The sequence below is a fragment of the Pteropus medius genome, unplaced genomic scaffold (genome assembly GCF_902729225.1).
Source record: "Pteropus medius unplaced genomic scaffold, Ma_sr-lr_union100, whole genome shotgun sequence".
In the NCBI taxonomy this organism is placed as follows: domain Eukaryota; kingdom Metazoa; phylum Chordata; class Mammalia; order Chiroptera; family Pteropodidae; genus Pteropus; species Pteropus medius.
In genome coordinates, this window is record NW_024352784.1 from 7,767,327 (window position 1) to 7,794,771 (window position 27,445).

At 44.4% G+C, this 27,445-nt stretch overlaps 1 protein-coding gene and 1 pseudogene across 7 annotated transcripts in view; one reads left to right on the forward strand and one right to left on the reverse strand.

The window, feature by feature from the left end:
- The window catches only part of TENM4 (teneurin transmembrane protein 4), a 685,723-nt gene that overhangs the window by 57,357 nt on the left and 600,921 nt on the right, over positions 1-27,445 (reverse strand). For all 7 annotated transcript variants that reach the window (XM_039848155.1, XM_039848159.1, XM_039848158.1 and 4 more), the window contains 4 exons: positions 24,703-24,919; positions 7,888-8,007; positions 3,104-3,365; positions 306-573 (listed from right to left, as the gene is read on the reverse strand). In XM_039848155.1, coding sequence (XP_039704089.1) covers positions 306-573; positions 3,104-3,365; positions 7,888-8,007; positions 24,703-24,919 — 867 coding nt within the window. The remainder of the gene's footprint in view (positions 1-305; positions 574-3,103; positions 3,366-7,887; positions 8,008-24,702; positions 24,920-27,445) is intronic.
- Positions 26,260-26,378, forward strand: LOC120590614 (uncharacterized; annotated as a pseudogene).

Here is a 27,445-nt window from a genome sequence, read left to right on the forward strand (position 1 = left end):
GGTGGCACAAAATCTCTTTCAGCCCATCACATACCACCATGGTGTTTTGTCAAGGGGCCTTTTTGGTTTTGTAATACCTTTTTTAATGGTCAAGTTTTCTACATTTAGGTCTTTGAGTACATTCTTTTAGGTCAGGGATGGTCACTGAAAGGCCCTGCAGGCCAACTAAGCCTTAGGTACTTCTGAGAAGAGGGAGGAAGAATAGAAACAAGCAAGGTGGAGAGATAGCCCTGTCACCTCCCCTCTCCTCCGAGTGCTATTGTCTCTGTGAGGACCATGCTGAGTCCGATGGCTGGGAGACTCACCGAAGGCTTCTGACAGCCCAAACACCTTCTGGTTGTAGACATCTGTCTTATCCCAGATGAAATAATAGGACAGGTCTGGGGCCGCAGCAAACCACTTCCTGAAGAGGCGGCCCTCAACTGCCACCATTAGGTGGACCTTCATGAGATTGAAAGGGATGGTAGGATGGGTCAGGCTGATCCTCAGGACAGATTTATAGCCCGGTGTACGGCTGCTCAGGTAGTTCAGCTTCATCTTGCAGCCAGAGATAGCGATTTCCTCTTGTAATGCCTAGAGAGACAGATCACAGCAAGTGATGGTCATGGAATAACCGGTGGGAGGGAGATGGCCACAGCCCCATGTATTCTGGGTGTTCAGAGGCGAAGGAGGAAGCAGCAAGGGAAAAAGGGGAGAAGGGGAGAGGAGGGGCAGGAATTAGGAGTGAAGAAAGAAGAGGAGAAAGCAGAATATGAAGAGGAGTAGGAGGAGGAGGTGGAAAGGAAGAAAGGGGTAAAAGGGAGGTAGGGAGGAGGGAAAGAAATATCAGAAAGCCTGGTTTCCAGGGCCAACTCTTTCACTGACAGCCCTGCCTCACTGAGCCTCAAGTTCCTCCTCCATTCAACAGGGGTGACAATGCTCAGCTCATTGCATAGTGAAAGGAACACGTAAAATAATGTGTGTAAAATACTTACAGTGTCGCCTCTCATTCATTAGCTGTGTCATCCTAGAAAATTCATGGAACCTCGTAATCTGTTTCCTCACTGGATCAGCATGAAGATTAAATAAGGTCACACATACGAAGTGCCCAGCACATAGTGAAGACTCAGTAAATGTTACTAAGTGGGGTGGGTGGTGCTGTTGGTGGTAGTGTTGCTGGAAGTAGGGGAACTATGAAGAAAGTTCCCTCAGACTAATGTGGACAGCTGCAAGGATTGTTTCTCTCTCAAAACTTTCCTAAAGTATGATCTGTTTCAAATGGCTTTCTTTTTCAGGAAAACAAACAGAGACCATAGATGTTGCCCAAACAATTATGCGGGGTTGAGAGCACAGCCTGCCAAGGACCTGCAGCTAATGCGCCCCCACCCCCAGCTTGTCCGTAGAAAGAGACTGAATTGGTTGCATGGAGTTTCCATGCTCCAGTGCTGTTCTAGATGAACGGAGTGGTTCTACTGGGTGCAATGGGCTCAGTTCCAAGATGGAAAGTTGAAATTAATGCCAGGATTTTCTGGAACATGGCAAAAGCAGAGAAATTTTATCAGCTTGATGCTCTGGGCGCTGTTTCAAGAGGAGGACATTAAATCAATTGTGGCTAACATATCCATTAAAACGACAATGGTTATTCTACTTTCTGTTCACAGAAGAACTTGGCCTTCACAGAGAAAGCTTTTTCCTTTCTGTCCATTTCATATGTGGGTGTGAGCTCTCACTCCCACCTCATTCTTCTGAACACACAAAATTTTAGGAATTGGGCCTAAACCAAAGCAATCTTCCTAAATTTCAGCTTATAAATTCTAGGCAAAGCAGGCTCTATATCCCGGTGTATCACAGGCAGGGTTCAAGTGCCATCCTGATGCTCTCATAAATATTTACCTCTTTAATATACCCTTTAAAATATATATCTCCCAGTACTTGCAAAGGCTAGCCAATGACAGGCCTGGGAAAACCCAAGTATGTTTTCATGTATTTCATCAGTCTGATCATAAGCAAAGTTTGTGACCCAGCTGGGCTTGGGGACACCCAGCCCAGGGAGTCCTATAAAGAGGGTGGGACCTTTAACCTCACTCGTTTCAAAGTTCTTGCTCCTAGGAAAATGTCTAGCTGGAGCTGAACCAGGCTTGAGTAACAGATTACTTCTTTCCAGCTAGCTCAGTCTCCACTGACAACCATTTAGCAAGAAAGGTCTGCCTGGTAGTTGAGACAGGAGACAAGTGCTGAATCTCTGAATAAACGTGAGCTTTCAATCTGGGGGTGCAATGAGAATTTCAAAATGGTTGTATTTCCTTTTTGTGGCCTAGCTTCTGAAGCCACTCAATAGGGCACATGTAGAGAGATGTGTTTGCTCAGCCAGGCATGAAATATACACACAAAAATGTAAAAATGCTCTGCTACATCAGCATAGGCAATCCATTAACATGCACATGCCAGTGTTCCCATTAGGCAGGCAGGACCTCTGGGGCTTCTTCCTTGCACTACAATCTCTCCTTTTCCCTATTTCTGCCAGAAGAAACTGGGCTGGAGTAGTGGAAGCAATTCAAATCTGCATAGCTTTTCAGGCAAAGAATCCATCTTGATTTCTCTCAGATTAAAATACACCTTTCCACATTACTTCCTTTTAATGATAATCAAATAAAGCATTTGCATGTATAGATTTGGGCCAAAGCAATCCTTAATTGGCATGAAGGCAGTACATGATAAACAATCTTAATAATAATAATGGCTAAGCTTTATTGAGCATTTATTAGGTGCCAGAAGTTGTACTAAGCAATTCATATACACTTTCTCATTTAATCTTTATTATGATGCTCACTATTTGGGACCTTCTGTTTCACTCTTCTTGGTAGAACCTATAATCACAAATATTTTAACAAAATAATGAGAGTGTGGGGGGGACACTGGAGCTTAGGGGAAAGGAAAGTAGACGTGAACTGGATGGCAGAAGGGATGAGGAATAGGGATTTGTTATATGCTGAAGGGTAGGGTGCCAGGCAGCTGGATTCTGCATGTGGGGCTGATGAGGTCTCTCTTCCCGCTGTCTGAGATCCTCTTGCACTCCCCAAATGAAACAAAGGCATGGAGAAAGTCAGTTAAGAAAGCTGGGTACCTGAATTTCTGGAACGATGGGGCCTTTCTCTGCACAGGAGCTGGCGAAGGACGTCAGCGGGGAAGGAGACACGACAGGGTTGGGGCGGGCGAAGTTGCTCAGGTCACAGCTGGGAATCTCATTCTCCTCATGTCGCATGATGATGGTTTCCATAACAAAGAAACGATCCCAAGGCAGCCAGAGGGTGTGCTCCTGTGTGATGAAAGGTGCCCTCTCAAACCGCAGGATGATGGAGATGCCGCCATTGGTGACCAAGTCAAAGCTGTTAGGGAGGGGAGGGTTGAGAAGGAGAGGAGAGGCAGGGGCAGGAAAGGAGATGATGAGGAGGTGGGGGAAGAGCAAAGGAGGAGAAAGAGAGACAGAAAGGAGAAAAAATTACCCCAACGTGTCTGAGCACTTGTCAAGGAAACTCTAAAACCTAAGAGACTTCACTGCAGCCACAAACAGAAATAGAGAGATTCCAGAAAGCATTATTTTCTTTTGAAGATGATTCCTCGTAGAGAATTTGCCAAAACCAAATTAATAACCACTGCGATGGAGAGCCATTTGCTAGGACAGCCGATGAGCCTCTGCTGTGGTGCTTCTGGTTCTGAAGGGCTTTTGGAGCTGAAGCTCAGTGAAAAGTCAGCAGAATAAAGTGAAATGAGCTCCGTCTTGGCATTAGGAACTCTAGGCCTAGTCCTGCCTCTGCCACGAACTACTGTGTGATCCTGGGTAAGACACTGAGCCTCTCTGATTCTCAATGTTCCCATCTATAAAATGTAAAGGTTCAAATGGACTCTTCTTAAGTCACTAAGATTCTATGACTCTACAGAAATTTTAGCTCTGATTATGACAGATTTATCAACATAGGCCTTTGGAATTACAAACTAGCTAAGCAATTTAGAGATGGACATGATTGGAATCATAGTATATTAGAAGTAGAACCAAAAGACTGAGTCTCAACCTCTTAGCTGTAATGAGAGCTCCATGACAGTGTCCCTGAGAGCTGCTTACTCAGCCTTTATTGGTTGTCCTTTACCAATCTGATGTCACTTCTGTGGAATCCCCATCAAGGGGCCATTGGGGTCCTACTTGTGCACTTCCAGTGATGAGCTTGCTATACACACAGGACGATTGTTCCATCTCTGGTTAGTCTTAACTGTTAGGACGGTTTCAGTTTTTTGGAACTGAGCTGGAGTCCCTCTCCTTTTTAATCCTAGGCCAACTTTTACATGCTGGGGTGACTTCAACCTAATCTTTTCCTTCTGCCTCTGACGGTCCTTCAGCACTTGGAGATAGTGATTCTGTCCATTTGCCACCTCCTGGCTGTGATGTCTCTTTGGACAAAGTCCTTTTAACTATTACTTTTAGGATGCCTTTTCAAGGCCTGTCCTCATCTGGCTTTTTTTTTTTTTTTTTTTTTTTGGTTGGAGAGCTCCTGCTAACCTCTTATCCAGTCAGAATTCTAGTTCCCTCCCCTGGGTTACCACTGCACCATGTGCACTACTTCCTAGAGCCGACATCACATTACGCTGGAATCACACATTTAGCTCTCTGGAGCAGGGACACGGATTCCTCTCATTTCTTCTGGAACCTAGCCTGGTACTTGATGGCTATAATTTACAGAATAAACGCATGAGTGACACTACAAATGTCTTTGGAACTGACTATCCACTAAACACCGTAAATTCCTTCTTACTTTGGCTGTTATTGTAAGTCAGCCTGATGTTGACCTATGCAGTGGGTTTTGGAGACCCCAGTGCAGGACCTTGCCTTTATCCCTGGTAAACACACCTTGTGGGATCGGGCTCATTGTTCCAGCTTACTTTTCCCTCCTCTAGAAGCTGCAAGGATTTTGCATTGAACTATCCTTAGTGCCAAATCTTGCTCTTGGTAGATGGTGCCCCCAGATTCAGGTTCCTAAGCTCCAAAGCCTGACTCTTCTGTTCTTTGCAGAAGCTTTTCACCCACATGGTGGGCACTACCATCCTTTGATAAGCAATGAGAGAGAAACACCAGGGAAAGTATTTAAAGTAATAGTTCAAGTTTTGGCTCTCCAGGAGAATATCTATGGTTTGAGGGAACACCCAGAGAATAACTTTTCTGTCACAGAACTGAATAGCATCTGTACTTTGACAGAATATCTTAAACCATCAAACAGAATTTTGGCCCAACACATCAGCTGCCTTCATGAGAGGATGAGTGTGAGGAGGGAGTGAGGACAAACTGAAAAGACATACTCTCATGGCAGTGAGCAAGCTGGGGGCTGCTGGCCCTGCCAAGAGCTGCATATAATTGGTTCTTGCTAAGAGCCTGGCCTGCTCATCTGGAGGGAAACCTTGTTGTGGACGTGGATACAAATCTGACCCTTAGTTCTCATACGAAGCCCAAGCAGTTTAGGGCCAGTCCAAGCACTGTCACTTCCTGCATGGATGAGTTGCGTCACCTGTCTGAGCCTCAATCTCCTCATGTAAAATGAAGTTGATGATCATAATTACTTGGCAGAGTTATTAATTCGATGGGATAATAGATGTGAAAAACCAGGGCCACATTCCCTAGGCATCATGCTCTGTATATTCCCATTTTTCAATTCAATGGGCCTGAACTGCTTTTCTCGCCTGCTATTTTGAAATTTTTCTTCATAACTTCTGTTTTCCATCTTTTTAATGATCTCTTTGGCTAACTTCTCTGCCACTGCTTTCTGTTTGTGAGTCCTTGTTAAGTCTTGAGGTCTGGCATTTTAGTGCTGCACGTGTATGTGTCTGTGTGTGCGGGGGGTGGGAGGGGAGGGTGGGGGGAGCTGGACCAATGCGAGTATCCTGGGACCTGCTGGGAAAGTGAGGTATATAAAGATGAGTTAGGCACAATCTCTGGACCTGTATATGTATACTGTCATCTCCAACTATATTTCTAGCTTTACAGTTCCTCTTGGGGTCTGAGATGTAGAAAGAAGGTGAGTCAGGGAAGAGTCAGACAGATGCTACCCAATCACTTATAACAAACAGGGATTTTCAGACACTTAGAGATTAATGACTTTCCCATACATTATGCAGTGGCAGTGTCTACATTGGGAAGAAAATTTAAGCCCCATAATGCATTGGTAACAATTATTCTGAAACTCAATTTCTAAGCTGCAGCAATTCTGGCTACTATGATGTAATTTAGTTGGCTGATTTGGGAAACACGGCTGATACTTACCTTCTAGGAACTCCGTGCTCTCAAGGGGCAGTAGAGATTTCAGGATCAGCGCAGACAGGAAGAATCAAAGCCTGGAGGTGCTAGAGTGGGCTTTCCCCAAGGGCCACAAAACTCATGTGACTTTGGTGTGTTTTATGGACCACCCTAACTAAGCATAGCAGGGCAAATGAATGATGATTTGTCAAGTCACATGAATGACGGACAAGTTTCGTGGCAAAAAAAGAGCAGTCCCTATGGCTCCTTTTTGATGACTGTTTCACAGCAGGTAATAATGTAGGCAGAATACCTGTTGCCTAGGAAGCTCACAGCTGCCACTTCCATAAAGCAGGCAGCCTCAAACTGGAAGGTAGTACAGACAGAGCGTGGGGAGGGAGGTTCCTCCATGCTGTAGTGGACGTCTGCAGAAGTGCTTCCCGGGATGGAGCATGGGCAGGGCAGGGCGAGGAGCAGTGGTCTGGCCTGGACACATTACCCCTGGGGACTGGCTGCCAGCTGGGCCCCTTCCCATTCACAAGGAGTGAGAGGAGGGGGGAGGGCTCCCATGCCAAACTTGCCAACCCTGTCTAAGAGGCGCACATGTCTATAAACAGATGAGCTTCTACTTCATTATCACCTCGGCCGGGACATGTTCACATCTGATATTGGATTAAAGAGGTGCTAAAATCAATCAGGCTGGAGCATAATTTCCAACACAGAGTGAAAATCAACCTTATGGGCTCACACTTAGCCAGATGGACTGCCACTACCTGATTTTATTAAAAATAGAGGACTTGTCACCACTGACAGCCTAAATATTCCACTTTCCTCCTCCTCCTCCTCTTTTCTCCAAAATATTCTCATTGCTTGTACTAGAATCATTATCTTCTCATCATTTAATACTTTGCGATTTAATAAACAGGTAATACTTACCACACACTTACTGTGTGCCAGACTCTGGAAATACAGCAATGAACCAGAGTGAGACATGGAAGTAAAATTTGTTAAACACCTACTATGTTCCAAGTGTTTCTTCGGCCATCATAGAATCTAATCCTTACAACCAATTTGTGAGATAGTGTTAGGACCATTTAATAGATGAAGCTGATGCCCAGAGAGGTGAGGAGATTTGTCCAGGAACACAGAGCTAGCAAATGGAAGAGCTAAAGTGATTTAAAAAATGTTACTTCATTCTACTGATAGTTCTCATAGGGATCCAAAAGTCAGAGTTCTGTCATAACCCAGTGGCTTCCACTGACCTAGGTCATCATAGATGGAAACCACACAGCAGGAATGCTAAGATTTCTGGAGCTGTCTGGTCTGTAGAAGGTAGTCCATATGACAGTGATTTATGTCATAAGCCATGAGGCAGGATCATACGTATAAGGTACCCTGTTGCTTATTCTAAGAACCAAGTGAGAAGAAACGGCTTAATTTATAGCCAAAGGGACTTAGGCCAGAGCAAGATACAAGGTCACACAGCTAGTAAGTTGCGAGCTGGGCATCTGAATTCAGGTGCACTGAACCCAAGTCCCAACCTCTTTCCACACTGTCATGCTGCAGCAGCTATGAGGCAAGACCATGAAAGCAGGGCCTTCACTAACCCTGGTCCACAAAAGGTCTCCTACCTGCCATCTTGCCTGCTGATTGTGTATCCGAAGAGAGGATTATTGGCAAAACTGATGTTCACGCCAACCAGCGGGGTCCCATCTGATGTCATCACTTGACCACGAATGACGCATGCATGCCTGTGGGTGGAGAAAAAGCATGATATACTTTTCACGCCCAGGACCCTGGCTGGCAGGGATCCCCTAACCCTGGGGAGGTCAGAAGACAGAAGCAGCCCATTCAGACAGTCTTGGTACCCAGGGTCTCATGGTATTCACTCAAGATGAACGATAATCTTCTTTTTTTTCATATTGCCTCAATTTAAGGCATCAAAGTATCCTCTAAAGAATTATTAATGGTAGACGTTTTCAGATACCTCACTCAGAGGTTATAGTCTAAGGATACCACATTATGCTGTAAAGAGAGAGAGCTGATCTGAGAGGGCTATAGTGTCATTATGTGTGTACATTTGGAGTCATGTGAGTTGGACTCAAATTCTAGCTTCACCACTTTCTAGCTCTCTAAACCTGCACAAGTACATGAAAGCTGCTGAATCTCTGTTTTTTCATCCTGGCGTAGAGTAAGCTCCATAAATGGCAGTGGTTATTATTGTCACTAATAGTATCACTGGAAATGGACATATTAGAAATGAACAGGATAGAGGGCACTTCTCATCTGGCATTGGAAAGAGGAGAAGGGCATAGATAGATGCTAGCGCTGTCCATTTGGAGTGGGTTCTGAAACCTTTCACCTCTCCCACCCCCGACCTTCCCTCTATATTCTAGACAACTAACCATCTGCTTTCCTCAAACTTGCCAAGCAAATGTTGTTAAAGCCTCTGTGTCTATGCAACATCTGCCTCAAATGTCATTCCTGTACCCCTGTCAACATTCTCATCCTTTAAGAGCCAGCTTCAAACATCACCTCTTCCCTGAAGCCTTTCTTGATGGCCTTAATTAAAACTAGTTACTCATCCAAAACGTGACACAAACACCTTGACAGTCCATGTTTCTTCTCTCCACTAGATCATGAGCTTTTTGAGGGCAGGGTCTTCTCTGCAGTCCCTGGAAATGCCTAATAAGTACTGGGTCATTGCTTAAAAAAATGGTGTCCTGAATAAATAACTAGAGATCATTTAGAATGATGATTTTTCTAATGTTTAAGGAACAGAACATTTTTAGCAGATGGTACTTTGTAAGGAAAGAAAGCAAAAAACAAAAACAAGATCTGCTCTAGATAAAGCAGAGGTGGGTCCTCCCTCTTCTCTTGGGGTGATTCTGAAGGCAACTCTGTAGAGTCTTAGCCCCTGGAGATCCAGAAAAAAGCCAGCTGGAAAATTCACTGTGTTAGTGAAAGAAGGGGAAACTGTGGTCCACAGAGGTTCTGTTATTTGCCCCAAGCCACACAGGGAGATGGTGGCAAAAGCAGACCATGAATCTGGGCCTCACAGCTCTGGGCCCATTCTAGACTCGTCTGTTTCACTGGCAATGGGTGGAAATGAAGGTGCTCCCTGGGGTCAATGTCCTCAGGGATCAGGGCACTGGGGAGACAGCCCTCCTTGATAAGACAAATCTGAGGCAAAGATGCAGGTGGAGTTGTCCAGACAACTTTTCCCATTCACCGTGGTTCAGAAGGCCTTTATTCTGGCCTAGGGAAGAGCTACTAATGAGGCCTGTGGGCATTCATAAAACAAGATCTCAAACTCAGCCTCTGCTTACATCTTTACCCTTCTAGAGTGATAAACTTTTCTTTGTTTGATGAGAAAAGCAATTAACACCAGGCTTGTAAGCAGCTGGTCTCACTAGTGTCAGCTTGTCCTTTCTGGAGGCAAGAATAACTACCCACAATGCATCAAGCTCCCCACCCCCACCCACCTCACCCCACCCTATCCCACCCCACCTCACCTCACGACACACAATCTGGTTACTGTTAATTCAGTCAGTGGTTTCCTTCCGAGGCCCTTGGTCTAAATGCAATTACGAGGCAAACAAGTTAAGCAGGCGAGACTCAGCAAAGACTCAGTCTTGCTCTGAAGGTCTCTCAATATATTTACGTGAAATTATCTCTCCACTAATGGGAAAAATTTATTCCATCAATTGTATTCAGCCGGTACTGAGAGATGCTTTCTTTAATGGAGGAAAATTGAATTTTGGATTGCTGGAACTTTGTCCTTCCAGAGGATTACTAACAGATCTCATATCCTGGCCACTATCCAATCTTCTCCTGACATACGTGTCTTCAGATTCTGCCTGGACAGTAACTAGCCCTCTGGGAATGGTTTCCTTTTGGGGGCTGCCTGACTGCTGCCCCTGGGCCAGCTTTCTCTGATTTATCTCTCTTTAGGGATTCTCTAATAATCGGAAAACATTAAATCAGCACCATTTGGCTATCATGTGGCCTCTATTTCAGCAATCCAGAGCAGATGTAATTTTAGTCCAGGATCCTGTGGATTGCTTTGGATTCTGCAGAAAATTAAGTTGGCTCCCTGTGCCCCAGCAGGCCACGGAGGCCTTTTGCCAAAACAGGTATTTGGCTCAGGAATTAAGTCCTGGAGAAAAACACTTCCATCCTCCTTCTGTTTGACCATGATTTTCAGTTGTCAAAAGAACCCAGCTGAACATCAAGCCTTCCCTGGAACAAAGGAGATGGGGAAGTCTGCTCTGTAATGTGTCTCCTGCCATGTGTTTTGTCCAGGGTGGTTTGAAAAGGTATGGGCATTGAGCTTCCAAATGCTTTCTTTCTTCATCTACTTATTTAATGGATACCACCAGTGGTATACTGCTAAACGTATAACGATTGGCTTTCAAAAGACAAGTAGCTTTAGTTTGCCTATTTCTATGGTGTAAATACTTCCACCATGACCAATTTCATGATACCAATGAGATAACACTGAACCCAGAATTGGAAGAGATGCATAGTAGGACACCAGAGACAGACTATAGTCCTAAGTAAGCTCCAGAACAAAGATAACAGTAAAACTCAGTAAAATATCTATGATGTGATGAGTTTTGATAATTTATTACCTTTGTTTTTAATATAATTTATTTAATTTTAATTTTGTATAATTTAATTAATAATAGTTGGGTTTAAAAACTAGCTTGCAGAATTCCTGAATGCTTAATAATCAGTTCTTGTGAGCTGTATGAGCTGGCTTCTGTATACCACTGACCCCATGCTAAGAGTCATTGTGGCTAAGCAATAGCTGCTGCTTTGACTGAAATTCCGCAATGGAAGACCACTGTGGAGAGAAATCACTAACACAGGGTGTAAATCATTGTCACCAACTTGGCTTCCCAGCTGGCTCATATGATCTTCTTATCACCTGTCCTACAGTTTGATGTTTTGCTTTCTCTTGGTCACTGTCTTGGCATAATGGAGTTTTGGGGTATCATTTTCCACTCATCCTCAGAGTCCCATCTAAGCCGTCATCAACTCAGCGAAGCTGTTACCAGTTTTTCCTCGTACCAATTAATCACCCTTCCTTTAGGCTCCTTTAAATCTTCTAAAGTATCGACTCATGACTGCAACTGTCTTATATCATTTGCATTTACATAGCTATCATAGACACTTACATGTGAGCTAGGGAGAAGGTTGGGACCACAACTCTGGTGGCTAGGGTAAGCATGGGATATTGCTGCCTGAGACTTTTTTAGGTGAAAAATGGTCAAGTCACTGACACTCAGAAAAGACTTGCTCAAGGTCATATAGCAAAGAACTCAATTGGCTGAACTGACACTCAAAGCTAGGACTTCTTACTTCCAAGTCCTTATTCTTACTACTGTATTATGTACCTGCAGTTACTAAATTTAATTTCATTTAATTAAATCACTTTAATTTAATTAAAAAACTGGGCACCAACTAAAAGCTAAGCACTGAGTTAGGTGCTGGGATTACAAAAATGCATGAATTACAGTCCCCAATTGCTTGCTGGAGCTCACCAAAGCCAATTTGAAATGCCCGAGTGTAGTTGTCTCTAACACTAGCGAGTCAACACATGGGTTTGGCATATGTCAGGCAGCTGGGATACAAAACAAGCAATTAGGCTGGGTGAACTCTGCCAGGAGAGTGCTTGTGCCAGGCCAAGAGGGGTGTCAAACATACTGGCATTAGTCCAATCCTACACTCAGGGCCTGACTGAGGTGCCCTTGCTGACATCAGTGAGGGGGAATATCTGCCTGATTGCTTCCTAAGGACAGTGGCCAGGTTTGGGATCAAGACAAGAAACTGTTGGAGAGACAAAACCACTGAGAAACAGAATCAAGCAAATGAGAAACTAACCCCGACTGTCAGTCAGGGAGAAGTGCTTAGGGGTGTGGTGAAAAGAGCCCTGGGCAGGGGGTCAGTTCCCAGCTTAGTCTCCTTAATTAACTGCATGACCCCGGAGAGTCATCAGACCTTTCTGGACTTCCATTCTCTTATTTGCCCATGCAGTCTGAAGTTTTTCTCAACCAGATACAAAATGGAATCCAACCAAGTTTAAGAATGTGTAATGGTTTTAATCTGGTGCTACCCAATTAAGCTCAAGTAGCCCTACTACGCGCTTCAGACTCTTAACGGCGCTCAAACAGTGCGTATACTTATCTCTGAATTATTCTCTTCAGTTGTCCTGTTCATCTGAAAATTGCTGCTTGCCGTCAGCACCCACCTGGAGCATTTACCAAGTGGTACATCAGCACTCTGGGCTAAGCTGCCTCTGTGAAAACGCCGAGTGCTGTCACATATCGGGCAATCTTTTGCCCCTTGCAGACCATGAGCTCCTTGGTGTCATGGGCCACATCTCCCTCACTGCTGTCCTTCTGGCATTGAACACGGTTGATGCTCATTTTTGAGTGGGAAAAAAAAAAACCGAAAAACCTCCACCAAAACAAGGGTGGAATTTTGCCTTGGAATTTTGATGCAAGGCACAGAACAAGCTCTTGATAAATTATTTACTGAATTAATAAAAACTGATGTGTTTCTATAACTGAAGGTGATGCCAGAGAACTTTGAGCTATTTGACCTTGACAGAGTTATGGCTGGAGAACTGAGGGCTGGAGAGGCTGAGTCTTTCCGGTTGATCAGCCCAAATTGCGTCGCACAGCTTGGTTCCTTTCCTTTGGAGGACCCACCCACTTCGACTTGTAGCCCTCCTATTTACCTTGATTCTATTGCCTCCTCATCTCTACCTCTTTTTTTAAAACTTTAAAAACGAATGGCAGAAATTAAGTTATATCTGTTATAATGTATATAATACAAACAGGTAAAGGAAGGTGAAGGGAGAAAAACTGTAGCTTTAACTTTTTTGTTATTAAGTAAAATTAGATGAAACTGGTATTCAGGAGATTGGAATAATCATTTGGGATCTAGGTGGTGAAAAGTAACTTAAGTCTGTCTACTTTAAAGTATTTGCTACTCTGTGCCTGTATTGGTTATGCAAATCACTCTTTTGCATTACATATTTTAAACAGATTTATATGCCTCACTTGTACTAACCTTTTAACTGTTTTCTGCTAATTCATGCTGATTGGGGACCTTTCCAGCATCTACTACACTTTATCTAACATCTTGTAAGAAGAGTCTTGGGCCCAAATAAGAAGCACCACTTCATGGCCTGTCAAACTACCCCTGTCAAGGGGGTTGCCAGTGAAAGTCTGACCCAGTCCTCTCTGCTGCTACAAAACCTTCTTTCCAGTCTGGCCGTACGTGATGCTCTGTCACTGTCTTCCTAGCTTTCCATTTCAGTCCTCTGCCTCAGTTTCCTTAACCAGCTTTTCTAGTCTGATGCCGTATATATATATGCAGTGTGCGTGGCTGTGATTTTTTATGGAATAAACTCTAATATGTGATATTATATTCAAAAGTTAACTTCTAGTTGTGCTTCATTCTTTATTTCTTATTTTAAAGCTCTTCCTCTGTTTACTATGTATGTCTTTTGGTCACCTTAGGTCAAAACCAACAGAACTTGATCTAATCACTTAACTTTTAATGTTCCTGACTTATTGGAGTGCAGGGAGTTAGACTAGATCTTCTCTCAAGGCACTTTGTAAATCCAAGATCTCCAACTCTCCACACTTTATCATGATTCTTTTGACCACATCATCAGTAACTCTGTGCCACAAAGGTCATTTTCTGTAGTACCCACTGCCTTCAGGTAAAGTCCAAACTTTTCACCTTGGCATATAAGTCCCTTCAGGATTTGGCCCCTGCCTGACTCTTCAGGCTCCCATCCCATGTTCCATTCTCACATTCTGCGCTGGTGCCATGTTCAGTTACGTCTCATATCCTCGCCTTGGCATGCATTTCCATGCTTCCCTGCCTTTGTCTTTGCTGGTTCATCTGCCTTGAATGTCTTTCCTCCACATTCCTACTACTCTCTCCTTTAAGGCCTGCCTCTCGGGGAAGCTCTTCTTGATTTCCCAAGTACAAAGACAGCACTTCCTTCTTTGGTGAACAAAGCACAATCTATTTACCCCACTACAGTGTGATCGTTAGTTCAAACACCTCATCTCCTTTTCTAGACTGCAAGGTCTTTGAGCATAACAACCATGTCCTTTTCATCTCTGTAACTCCAATGCTTAGGACAGGAGTAGGTCTATAGTATACATTCAATAAATGTTGAGTAAAGAAATAAATATTACATCAATGAATAAAAGATGATCACAGGAAAAATATAAATGTCGTTATTTCACATAGCCCAAAGTGAAAATAGATATAGATAGGTTGGGAGAAGAGAAACGTAGACAAAGGCCTGAGAAATGACAATAGGGTTTAGTTATGGGAACTTTAATTGAGCACCAGCTATGTGCCATATATAATGCTGGGTGGTAGGAAAGATATCTATGCATTCATTTTCTTTTTTACTTATGGAAATTATAGGAGGGTAGTACCTTCAGTTTTTGTTTTATTTTCCATTGTGTTCTAAGCAGTTAAATAACTAACAGTAAATGAGACACAGTCCCTATGTCTGAGAAGCTTACATTCTGGAATGAATATAATTTGACTTTTTAAAAATCCTTGTATCTAGACATAGATCTAGTATTGGATAAAAAGGGGAGCTGCCTACTGATTCATTCTAGCAGGACATGCAAACGTTCCCACCATTAGAATTGCGTACCAGGCCCTGCCCAAGAACCCTTATATCACCCATCAAGGCTGGGGCACCAACATATCTGCTATGATACCCTGAGACGACCTGAGGGCATCCAATGACAAGATGGCCTAGCAAACGCTAGTGTCTTCTGGGCCTTTAGGCTGTGCCTCCTGCAGACACCAGAAGCCACCTCTTAGCTTTATGTGGCTGTTGAGCTCTTTCAGCTCAGGGAACATGAGTTCCTAGGCTCTGATCACCCAAGCCTGTGGGCAACCTGGCTGCTGAGTGCTGATGCTCTGAGTCCTCTCCTACAGGAATCCTTTGGAATATTTTCTGCTGGCTGACAAAGGTGCACATAAGAATAGAGCCCTTGAATGTCCATAATACTTTATTTCCAGAGCCCTCTGGTTATGGCAAACCAGACATAGAGCTGAGAGAGGACAGCCAGCAGGGACCATTTTGGAGTAGTGAGGCTCCTTACCCCAGGTAATAGGGTTGGCCAGGTCTGGGGGACATGGCTGGGAAACACTGTCAGCGTACCTGGGACTTGGAAGGTGTAGTACAAGTCTAGATAGGCTGTTCTCTGTGCTATGTGGCCAGAGGCCTGCTTCTAAGTAGACTTCTCAGGAGGTGGTTTGTGTTGTTAGAAAAACTCCAGGCAGCTCTGCTACATGTGACTCCAGACACAGCTTCTCAGCAGACAAGTTCATTCTATGACTGTGTGTCCTGTTTTCCTATTAGGACACAGGACAGGAAAGACTAGGATGGGCCATAATTAGACTCACTTCTCAGGGGCTGGGGTTGATGCCGGGCAGAGATGCAGAAAGGGTCCTGCAGAAAGTTCAGCTCAGCAGGCTGGATCTGAGGTGTGTAGCAATAGACAGGTGGCATTTAAGGGAAATGGTCATTCAAGGGACAGGGGAGGAGGATCCGATGGAGACAGGCATGGTGAGGGAGCTCCTAGGGCAAGTGGACGTGGAAGTTCCATGTGTCACCAGCTAATAATGTTCAGGTTCCTAAGAAGAGCAGAGATGGAGCTCTATACTTGGATGGGGCAGGGGTGGGAGACTGACAAGAGAAGGCAAGGCTTGAACACTTGGGTGGCAGGGGTACCAGGCTACTTGTATCAGGACCTTAGGCGTAGAGAGAGAGATTGAGATTCCAGAACAAGACAGAAATCTCTTTGACAGAGCTGGCAAGCAAAGGGTCAGACAGAGAAACAGTCGAAGGACTTGAGGCTGAGCGGGTAGGGTTACTCTAAGCCCTTCTCTTCAGACTGGGGTTGGTTCTAAAGGCCTGCGTGTTAGAGCCACAGGGTAGAGTCACATGGCCCTACAGTGGTGGGAGGAAGAGTAGGAGGCAGAGACAGGGGAGGCAGGCAGGCAGATCTCTCTCCTCTGCCAGAATACTGCCTGTGGTGACATCTCTATACCACAGACTGTCACTGTGGGGTTCACTTAGAGCCAAATCTTGATGCCTCCAGGATCAGACTGGAGGGCTGGTCAGACTCACTGCAGAGGCAACTGGTAAGTCCTCACCCAACATTATCCAGTGAGGACAATAATAGTAATGGCTCTCCAATATTCTAACTTCTTACAGCTTGAAATTTATCAGTGTCGGTTGAAAATGAAGAAAGTCCCTGACTTACAAACACTGGAATTACTGCTTGAGAGAGCCTTCACTTAGGACTCCAGGTTCTCCACGACTCTGCTACTATCTTGCTGAGCCAAGAGCTTTCTCTGGGTTAAAGTTTTCTCTTCCACCATAAAGGGCTGATGACCTCAAAGGTCCATTCGCCTCTTTGTCTGCCACGGTGCTAGAACGTTTGCATCAATTATATAACTACGCTAATGCTTCACGGTGCTAGAACATTTGCATCAATTATATAACTACGCTAATGCTTCAGGCTAAGATCCTCTTTTTTCTCCCAGTTCTTATGGTGACACTAAAACCTATACCAATATTAAGGCCACCGCTAATGCTAACCCTGACTCCTGCTATTAGTGATACCAGCTACTAACACATTAAATACTTAATGCCCTGACACATAAGTGTTTTACATCTCATTTAATCCTCAGACATCCCCATGAGGTATGGAATATTATCCTCATATGACAGATGCGATTAAGAGACTTGCTCAAGCTTACACAGCCGGCAAAGGGCAGGGTTAGGATTGAACCCTAGGCTCAAGACCCACCTCTGAGGCCAGTGCTCTGAAGCGCTAAGCCTTACTGCACATCAGCTTTATTTTTCCTTGTGCAGTGTTGGAGAGAAAGTCAGGGCCAACCAGGGTTGTAGAGTTGTAGCAGCACCATGCTATCTCGATTTGCAAACTGGAGATGCTGAGATAGAATATAAAGGACCTAGCTGAGAAGAACAGAGGCTCAGTAGATGGGATCTAGGGCCAACTGGCTTGGCTTCAAAGGCTGGCTCTGCCACTTATAAACCCTATGTCCTTGGCCAGGTTATTCAACTTCTCTGTGCCTCAGTTTCATATCTATAAAAGGATGATGAAGTCCCTACGTTGTCAGGTTTTGGGGGAGATGTAAAGGCATTACTACTTATGTAACTTACAAAGCATTTCAAACAATTCCTGACACATAGAACATCCTTGGTAAATGCTAGGTGTTATTTCTGAATGTGTGCTATGTGCCAGCCTTTGGGCTTCTGGGTATTTTATCTCATTTAGTTTTCTAAATTAATTCCTGCAGGGTAGGAGTTAGTAACCCCATACTATAGGTGAGAGAATTGAGCCTCGCTCCCCCAAGGTCACTTGCTCTCACTTGCCCAAGGACTTGAATGCAGGCCTTCTCCCTCTAAAGCCCGAGTGATTCCAGCTTCAGCATAGCAGCATCCTCTGCTAATGCTTCCTGTGATGGACAGCTAGGAACAAGCTCAAGCTACAAAGCAAACAGAGATCGTAATTCGGTTTTGAAATCAATAAAGGGATGATCAAGTGGCAGAGGAGGAGTTGTTAGCTGCTCATCAGGATGATGTGAGAAGTTGCTGCCTGCATCCTGAATTAGATTCACCTAGTTGCTTTATCATCATAAACATTCATTTCAATGTGGGGAGGGATTTTTTAAAAACCAACATGAATAATATATGACGGTTGACATTTTGGAGGAAGCAGGATCTTTACCTTCTTCCATCTTCCATCAGGGTAATTTATCATTGTCTTTCTCACTGTTCCCCTTCCCCCCTTTGAAACTGATGGGGTAGCCTGTCAGCTCAGCTTGTTCTGAAAACGCAGGAGTATAATTCAATAATAAATTCACTCAGAGGCCAGCTGTCAGGAAGCTGGTGTTTATTTGAACTCCATTAGATGATCTCTACTGCTCAGCCTCTCTGAGGGCTAAGGCCTAGGGTGGGGTGAGGGGGTGGAGTGGCAAGCAAATGCTTTTCTGTAACTGCTCTGCCACCAACACTCTTATGTGGCTTTAGATGTACACTGGGCTGATAAAAAATTATATGGCACACATAATCTTTTCTCCATCATTTGCATTATGTTTCCCTCTTGGAAACTCTTGCTTTGAAAATTTCTGGAAACTTTGTGCCTTTATAAAGGGCATGAAAGAAATTCTGAAGACTTTGGTGACATCAAGATTATTTCACTTTTGTTTATAGCCAGTTTTAAGTCCTAATGGAGATGAAATCTGCTTAGTGAACAGGCGAGGGGCAGATCTTTCTCAGTTACTGCCTCAAACCACTTTCTGGCTTCATAGCCCTTTATGTTCTTCCTTCTCCCACATACCTTCTCACCTGCACACCAGGATCATACACCCAGATTTCCTAAGACCATCATGATTTCAAATGTTAGAGCATGTCTTTTTTGATTTGTAAAATATCATCACCATAATTATGTTCTGGCCATATTAAAATTACCTCCATTCTCTGATTATCCTGGAAAGTCATGCTGATCCCTCAGTATAGAATCCATTTTCAAATACTGTTCAACTGAAACTCACAGTAAGCAATTCAGCCTATTCACTAGACACACACACACACACACACACACACACACACACACACACACACACACACACAACCAACCAACCAACCAAAACATGTTTCATGAAATACATATCCTTTTTACAGTATTACATTGATATTTTCCATTCTGTTGTACCCAATTCCATTTAAATTTACTTCTATTAAAAAATAGTTTCGACCCACTAAGTTGATTTCTTGACACACTAATGGGCTACTGTGACCTGAAGTGGGGTAAATAATGTCTTAATGGCCAACTCTCCTCACTGAAATTTCTTTTTGTTTCAGGCTAATGGCCATCTCCTATCAGAAGTCTTCATTCATTAGTTCATTTGTTAGTTTGCTCACTCATTTTCAAAGACAAACATCTACTGTTGTCTACTCTGAGCCAGGCCCTGTGCCAGGTGCTGCAGAAACAAAGAGGCACCAGATGCCGCCCCTGCGTGTGGAGCTCAGGGACGAGGACTGGCCGTGGGAGTGATGGCCCTGCCTTGAACTCTCAGAGCACCCCATCTCCAGGTCTCTTCAGACACTCAGCTGTGGCTGACTGGCTGACTCTTGTTCTTTTTACTGCCAACCCTTGTGCTAGGCATTAGCTGTTCAATGACCCACAAGGCACGGGACATACAAAGGGCCCACAGTATAATGGGGTACAGATGCATAACTTCTTCTCTCAGGCCTACTACAGAGTAGATGCTAATCAATATTTACCCAATATAGCTTGTGTTTGTGGGCACCTCTGTCCCTCTCTGAGCTTACCTAGTCTCTCCTCTCCATAGGATCTTACCCCTCTCTATAGGATATGATCCTCTGCTTCCTTTGGGGTGAATGCTCTAGTCACCCATCCTTCCTTTTTCCAAAGTCCCCCTGACTCCTTGAGTCTTTTCTCTTTGGGCTCAGTGTGTCCTGTCGGTGGACTTTTGTAGCAATCTCTTCTCACCTAACTACTTGCTTGAGTGAGCTGACAACCTATTACGCTTAGGGGAGCCCAGAAAGACTGGACAACATCACATTATTTCTCTTACAAATACAGTGTCCTTGACCATATTCTGAACTGATTTTCAAGTAACTTGGGGTGGCCCTTTTGTTAGAACCTCTTCCTATAATCTGCTAACCTGTTCCACATCAGCAAGGCACAACTATTCACTGAAATGATGTGTCTGCACTATGTCTAGCCCTTTCAACCCAGTCAGTCCTTCCCACGAGAATAGATACAAGCAAAGTTGTGTAATAGGGAAATAGCTGCCTTGAGTGTTCTTTCAGGAGGAAATGTCTCATGCTGCCCTCCATTTTCCAGCTGTCTGATCCCAAGCACCACACTCTTGGTCCTGTTATCTGTCTTCCTTCTATGGACAATCCTAGTGGGGATCCTTCTTCCTCCTACAGAGCTGAATGGCTCCTCTCCTTCCACGCAAGTCTCAAGAGAGGGGACCCTGCATTCTTCCCATGACTCCAGGTGAAGGGGAGGTATTCCACTAACCAGGTGGTGTCCGGGTCTCTAGGCCAGGAAAAAAAGATGGTATTCAAGCCACCTAATCCGATGATGGTGGTTTCCATGCCTGCTATGTCCCCTCCTACTTTAGACCTACTTTCGATCAGCTGAAGTCATTCACACCTCTATCACTTTATGTAGAGTTGAAGACAGCCATGGCAGAATGTCAGACAGAACTACTATATTCATTAAACCTATATTAAATACCTCTTGTGGGCCAGGCATAGTCCTGGGCTCTGGGGATCAGATAGGGTTCTTGAGGGAGGCCTTCCTCACTCTAAGTCCGTCTGGTAGTACTTTTGCTTCAGTTCTGAATCAAGCTCTATGCTTTCCTCTAAGGGGTCCAGCCCAGAGCCCATTCTGCTTGGCTGGGGCCCTCACACCCTGGGGAGCTGCTGCCCATCCTTCCCTGAGGGCCACCTCTGCTCTAGCACCTCTGGCATCTGCTGGGGTGCTGCACAGAAGCATAAGAAACCCTCCTCTCTGAGTCAGATGCACAGCTGGGAGTTTGCAGAGTGAAAGAGCTGTACCTCTGAAGCTGCCTTCACTTGCTGGGGTTGAAAGTGCTGTTGAGTTTCTGGGTGACAGTCTGCTTCTTGGAGCCTGTTAAATGGATTCCCATTAAGACTATACAAATTGTGGCACAACATGCGGGCGCAGGAGGACATGGGGTTTTCTGTCAGGCCAGCCTTTGTTATTGTTATATACAGGTACCAAATCAAGTAGGCCTGCCCATCAGAAATCCCACTCTCTCTGGAAAAGGGCCACCAGATTCCTCCCTAAGAAGGATCCTGGCTGACAGCAGCTGGCATAATGCTGCCTTTTCCCTTCCCCAAATAAGGACTAGACGATCTAAACTTGGTTCCTATCTGGGTGGCTGCTGGACTTTCCTGGAGGGCAGCTTACTCTCAAGTTTCACTTCCAGTTAAGAAAATGGAATTGGAAGCTCTTTTCAGCATCACCACTATCATCATCTAATTAGCAAGCATTTTTTTATGTGGCCAGTACTAGGCCGAGACTTTATGTACATTTTGTTTTTTCACTTAATTCCCATGGCAATCCTGCAAAATAGACATCGCTATCCTGCTCTTACAGATGAGGAAATTAGAGTTCAGGGAAATTAAGAAACTTTCTCAAGGTCACATAGCTAGCAAGTGGATGCAACAGACTTTAAACACAGGTCTAATTCCAAGGCTTGTGCCATTTTCATTAGGTTAGGCTGATCATCTGTATACCAAACCCTGAGCTGGGAGCTTTATTTCAGTTAATACTGTCAAAGGTTTTCATGAATAGTTGCTATAATCGGAGGCGGGTGCACAAAGGTTAAATCATTTTCCTGAGGTCACACAGAGCTAGTGAGAGGTAAAGCCAAGATTCAAATTCTGGGCACTTCCTGTTATTCAACCTTCCGTCACAGGAGAGGAAAGAAAGCAACAACCCAAACTCGGTAACTGATTTGACTTTATCCCAACTATGCAAATAAGCACTACATTACTGGCCCTGATCAAGATCATGGAATATCAAGGAGCCAAAGAGAGAGGCATCTGCTGCCCCCGGTTTTCTAGTCACTTGGGCTTGTTTTACATAAAAATCTGTGTGGGGATACTCAGTGGAGATATACAGACAGCTGTTTTTTCTGAATCTAGATCCGTGAGGAGCAGGGACATAACGATTCAGGCAAATGTTAGGTAAAAGGAATTTTACGGCAACACTTGAAAGCTTACATTATCCATTCATTTGTAGAGCAAATGCTATAGTCCAGTATTATGGGTTTGGAGAGTTGAATGGTCTCTTCTTTGAAAGCATCTGTAATTTAACGGAAGGTGACAGATATATAAACAATGATCTGGGAACTGACTTCTACTCCTGCTTCTGCTACTAATGTGTAATGTAATTTTTAGCAGATGATTTAAGCTCTCTAGACTCTGAATCCACAATATAAAATTAAGTAAAATAGATAATGTATCCATCTATCCTCCCTCCCACTGTTCCTTCCTCCATCCCTCCCTCTCTCCTTCCTTCCATTTCTTCATTGTTCAAGGCAACATATATATATACTTGTCTTGAGCAAGTAAGTGCTAAAATGATTAAGATACAGTCCTTTCTTGGAGAACTCAGCTTAGACGGTTGACCGACATTCATATATTCGCTCTATTAAACCACTTGCCCAGAGCCATGCATCCAGTAGTGGCAGAGCCAAGATCTAAAACACAAGCTGGCCTTACTCCGAGACCAGCCTGACTCTTCCCTTCTGCTGAGAGGTCCATTTCTCCAAGTACAAGTTTCTCAAGTTCCTCACTTGCCAGGCTTCTTAAGGCAAGTCAGACCTGCTGGAACCACAATACTGAAATCCCTGTGCAGGTCCCACAGTGATTCATGGCAATAAGCCACAGGCTTGGTGAGTAACCAGAGCACATGCAGGAGCCATGGTCCTTGCTGGCACTGATCAGGATGGCATGGTAATGGCACCCCTTAAGCAGAAGAGACACAGCCATAGCCCTAGTCAGATCCCATAAGGGGTCCATTAAAGAAAGGCTGAGCTAGAAATAGTTCTCTTGGTTGGAATGATATTTATACCTCCAGTTGATTAAAAGAACGCATGCCATGAGAAGACCTATAAGCATACACACAAAATCATACAACCGAATAAAAGAGCAGGAAGCTTCCTATCTAGAGACAAAAGCGGCATTTCTGGCCAAGATAAACAAATAAGGTTTTCCTCACTCTATTTCTGCTCCTGGCTCTGCCACTTGACCAGCCTGTGAATTTGGGAAGGTCACTTAATCTCTGAGGTTCTCGATATTCTTAGGGTAATTTGAAGGGTTTGGACTATTAAGTATGTTCATCTCTAAAAGGGTTCAAGGTTTTTTTTTGCTTTTACACACTCGTATCATGTCCCTTTTGCTGGGCTTACAACCCTTCCCCCACATCCCCACCTTGTCATTGCTCCTGTGAGGAAAGGCTGGGCAAGAGAAATCGTGGGCCCTGAAGTCCGACAGGCCCTGGTGTGAATCCAGCTCTATCATGTCCCAGTAGTAAGGCCTTCTCCATGGAGTTCCAGTTACACTCTGGGGATGATAATGCATACCGGGGCAGCTTCCCTGGTTCCTTTTTAGGTCCCTGCTCTTCTCCTCTTACTCATTCTTCTTGAGCAAACTTCTTGAGCAACCCATGACTTGACCCTGCCTATTTCTCCCTTTAAACAAAAGTTGAGGATGTCCTTCAACTTTCTTACCCCTTATCACTACCCCATTTGTCAACTTAGGGCAGGAACTCTCAGCACAGAAATCACGAACACAGAAGGTAAACAATCTGTGACTGCTCAATTGAATTGTGCTGACTTTTAGAGAAGGTTCTGCATATTTGAGGCATCACTACACTGGAAAACATTAGAAAGAAATTATTATAAATCTCTCCTTCTTGGGTACCTTTTCCTAGTTCACAGACCCTGATATAGGGAGCAGAGAATAGAGAGCAGTAGGTTCCTGTGCCCTTTCATGCTTCTAGGTCTTTGCATAAGCTGATTTCTCTCCTTGAAACACCCTCTCCTTCCCTTGCTTAGCTAACTCACTTATCTTTATAAAATTCAGTTCTTAAGTTGTGGCCTTTCTCCTACCCATGAATACCTCCTCTATGTTCTCAGAGTCCCCTGCGGGAACACTGGAACTTTCTCTCTCTCTCTTTTTTTTCTGTCTGCCTAGTAGTAGACTGTGAGGGACTAATGAGCAGGTGCTGTGCTCTACTCATTTCTGTGATTCTAGCATAGGATCTGGCAGAGAGCGGACCTCAGAAAAAACTGTCCAATGGATGACACAATTGAAAACATGTGAAAGAATGCATGGGCATATGTCCTGGGACACTAACAGATGTACCCCACCCCCAGCCTAACAAGTCTTCTGGACATCAGCTCTGAGGGCGAACAGTGTTAAAGCCTTTCAGCTCATCTGTAGACTGCAGAATCAGTAATGGCTGACTGCAAAGTGGGTATTGATCCAAGATCTCCCCCCGGACCTTTGATTTCTCACTCTTTCCATCTATCACCCCGTGGAAACAACAAAACTTTGCTCATAAAAATTCCAAATGCCTTGGATAGCATATTTTCTAAATGTGAGTATCTAAGGCTGCTCTTCTGCCTCCCCTGACATTCCATCAGGAGCCCTCGATGCCCACCCTCCTGGCTTCCTCCCCCACCTCCACCCCCACCTCCCCCCGAAATGTGGCCCTGGAGGTGATTCAGTTCTCCCTCAGAAAGCCTTGGCCAGAGCGGGGGCCCAATGGACTCACCCTCCATCAAAGGGGTTCTCCCCTGGGATGATGTGTGTGCTGTCCCTGCCCACAAGGAACTTGATGCGGTCGTAGAAAGAGTGCAGGTTCTGCTGCGACACAGGGGCCTGTGTCTCCTGGATGATGTCCAGTGGGTCAGGGGATCCCAGGCACAGCGGGTTGACATGACAGAGAGGCTGAAGGCAGCAGTCCGGGTCCATGCAGTCCACCAAGCCATCTGCAGGGTTGACAGTGCATGAGGTTTATGTCCTGATCAATCAGCCACGTTTGAACACAATGCCTTCATTCGCTCTTTATTTTCCACTGAATGGAAAACTTTATTAAGTACCTGATATAACAAGACTTTTGCTAGGCACCAAGGAGATCCAGTTCAGGTGCTTGAAATCTGGTCTCTTGCCCATTAGTCTCGTAGGAGAGACAGACAAATAAGTGTACAATGTGATGTGTGCTATTTTTTTTCCAGAGAGATAGAAGGAATTATATATGTGAAGGCCCAGAGGTGAGAGAACATATTGAACATTTGAGAGGCTGGGCTCTGAAGGTGAGAGAAATAGCAGAAAAAGAGACTGCTGAGATTGGCAGGAGCACACATGCTGGGCTTCCCTGGTGGGGGCGGGGATGGGGGAGGTTAGGGAGTTCTTATGTTTCATCCCTAGGGAAATGGCATCTACCCAAAAGGTCTAGGTAGGGGTGGAACCAGGGGCTCTACGGGGAGGGGTGGTCACTGAGATGGCACAGGGGAAAAATAATAGTTGCTGAGACTAGATTATTAATAGTGGTGATTAAGAAAACTGAATGGTTTTGAGGGACATTTAAGAGGTAAAAATGATAAGACCTGGCGATTGACTGGCTTTGGGGGTGAGGAAGAGGCAGTGTTGTGAAGTCATTCTAATCCTCAGCATCTCTCCCAGCTGTGATGCAAATACATGGAGACTCGGCTCGGCCTTCTGTGAGAGGGGCTTTCTGAGTGTACTAGATGGTTCCAAGTCTCTGACCAAGTTGCCCCTAGCAGGGAATTCTGTTTACTACATGGATAAATTTCTTCAGGACTTAAACTTATGTGATAGTTCCCAGCCTTTCAAAATTCGAAGAAAGAAATACCAAAAGATCGAATATTTTTGCTTGCATTATCCCCAAGTGTTTTTACATGCATCCAATAGACTAACTTAAAATAATAACAAACCCAGGGATTAGAGGATGCTGCCCAAAATGGGGTACAAGAAAAGCCCAGGGTTATAGTCTGTGTGCTTTGTAGGCAGGGAACAGTTGAAGGACCTGCATTCCACCGAGGGTTTAAATTCTGCCTCTCCTGCTTATTAGCTGTGTGACTTTGGGCAACCGTCCCCACCACCCTGGGGTGCATAGATCCTGTTCTGGTTATATCTGTTGTATCCTCAGCACTTAGTACAGGTGTTTAAAACACGATTGTTAAATAAATTAATTAATGAAAATTGAACGACTTAATTAACAATATGAATCAGGGAATGAAACCAAATGACAGTCCATAAAACCCAAAAAACCATTATCTTCATTCAATTTCATAAACAGCGTGGTATGGTCTATGACCATGCCACCCTGAACGTGCCCGATCTCGTCTGATCTAGGAAGCTAAGCAGGGTCAGGCCTGGTTAGTACTTGGATGGGAGATCGCCTAGGAAGACGGGGTGCTGTAGGCGTAAAAAAAATAAATAAATAAAATAAAAATAGTGTGGTATGGTGGGAGGATCAATGAAGCTAGGAGACTGAAGTTCCAGATTGAGTTCTTGCACTGCATTTGCTTTCTCTGGGCCCCAGGCTCATTACTGACATGCCTCTCTCATGTCTGTCTCTGTGGGTTTGCAGTATAGATACTGCCCACCATATCCATATAGGCAGCACATCTCAGCCTCCTTACTCTCCTCAGGATTGTAGTGGCCTCAGGCAAGCTACTTGACTTCCCTGAAACTCTGCTTTTTCCTCAATAAATTAGGGACAAAAATCTCTTGTCTTTCTTGTTCACTTTTGCATGGTCTGGGAGACCTTGTGGATAGCACAATGGTAAAGAGTATGAACTCCAAAGCCAGACTGTCTGGGGTCAAATCCTGGTTCTGAAACTTACTTCTGTGTGACCTTGGGCAAGTTACTTAAACTCTCTGGGCATCAGTTTCTCATATCTCTTACAAAGGGATTATAAGGGTGTCACTTGAATATTTGTTACATAAATAACCCCCCTCCCCCAAATCTAGCAGAATACCTAATACACGGTGAGTACTAAATAAAGGGTAGTTCCCCTTCCTGACCCTGAACCTAAAATAGTCTCACTAAAGTGAAGGGCCATTTGTCCTTTGTCTGCTCATCTGCCAGATTCATTCTGAGATGTGGGGGATAGGCCTTCTGTCACCCCAGCACTATCCCAGCACTAAATTATGGCTACTGTCTCAGCTCTCAGATATGCCTAGCAAAGCATCTGTGTTCTCATGTAGCTGGCGGGCTCCATCATACTTTTTCGTGCTGCCCCTGTCAGACATTGCTTAAACACATAATTACAGCCTGAGCTAAGGGTTATTTGCATTCTGCTATTGATGTTAGCATGACAGATTCGGCAGCCGCATCCATAACTCGGCAGAAATGCTCCATTATTCGATCCCAGTGAGCAGGGACGTTGACCATTAAATCAGCTAGCACAATTGAAGGGCCGTGAAAAGTCATGGCTAATTTGAAATTTTATTAGCTCTTGCCTGTTCTTGTTTACCACCAAAGCAGT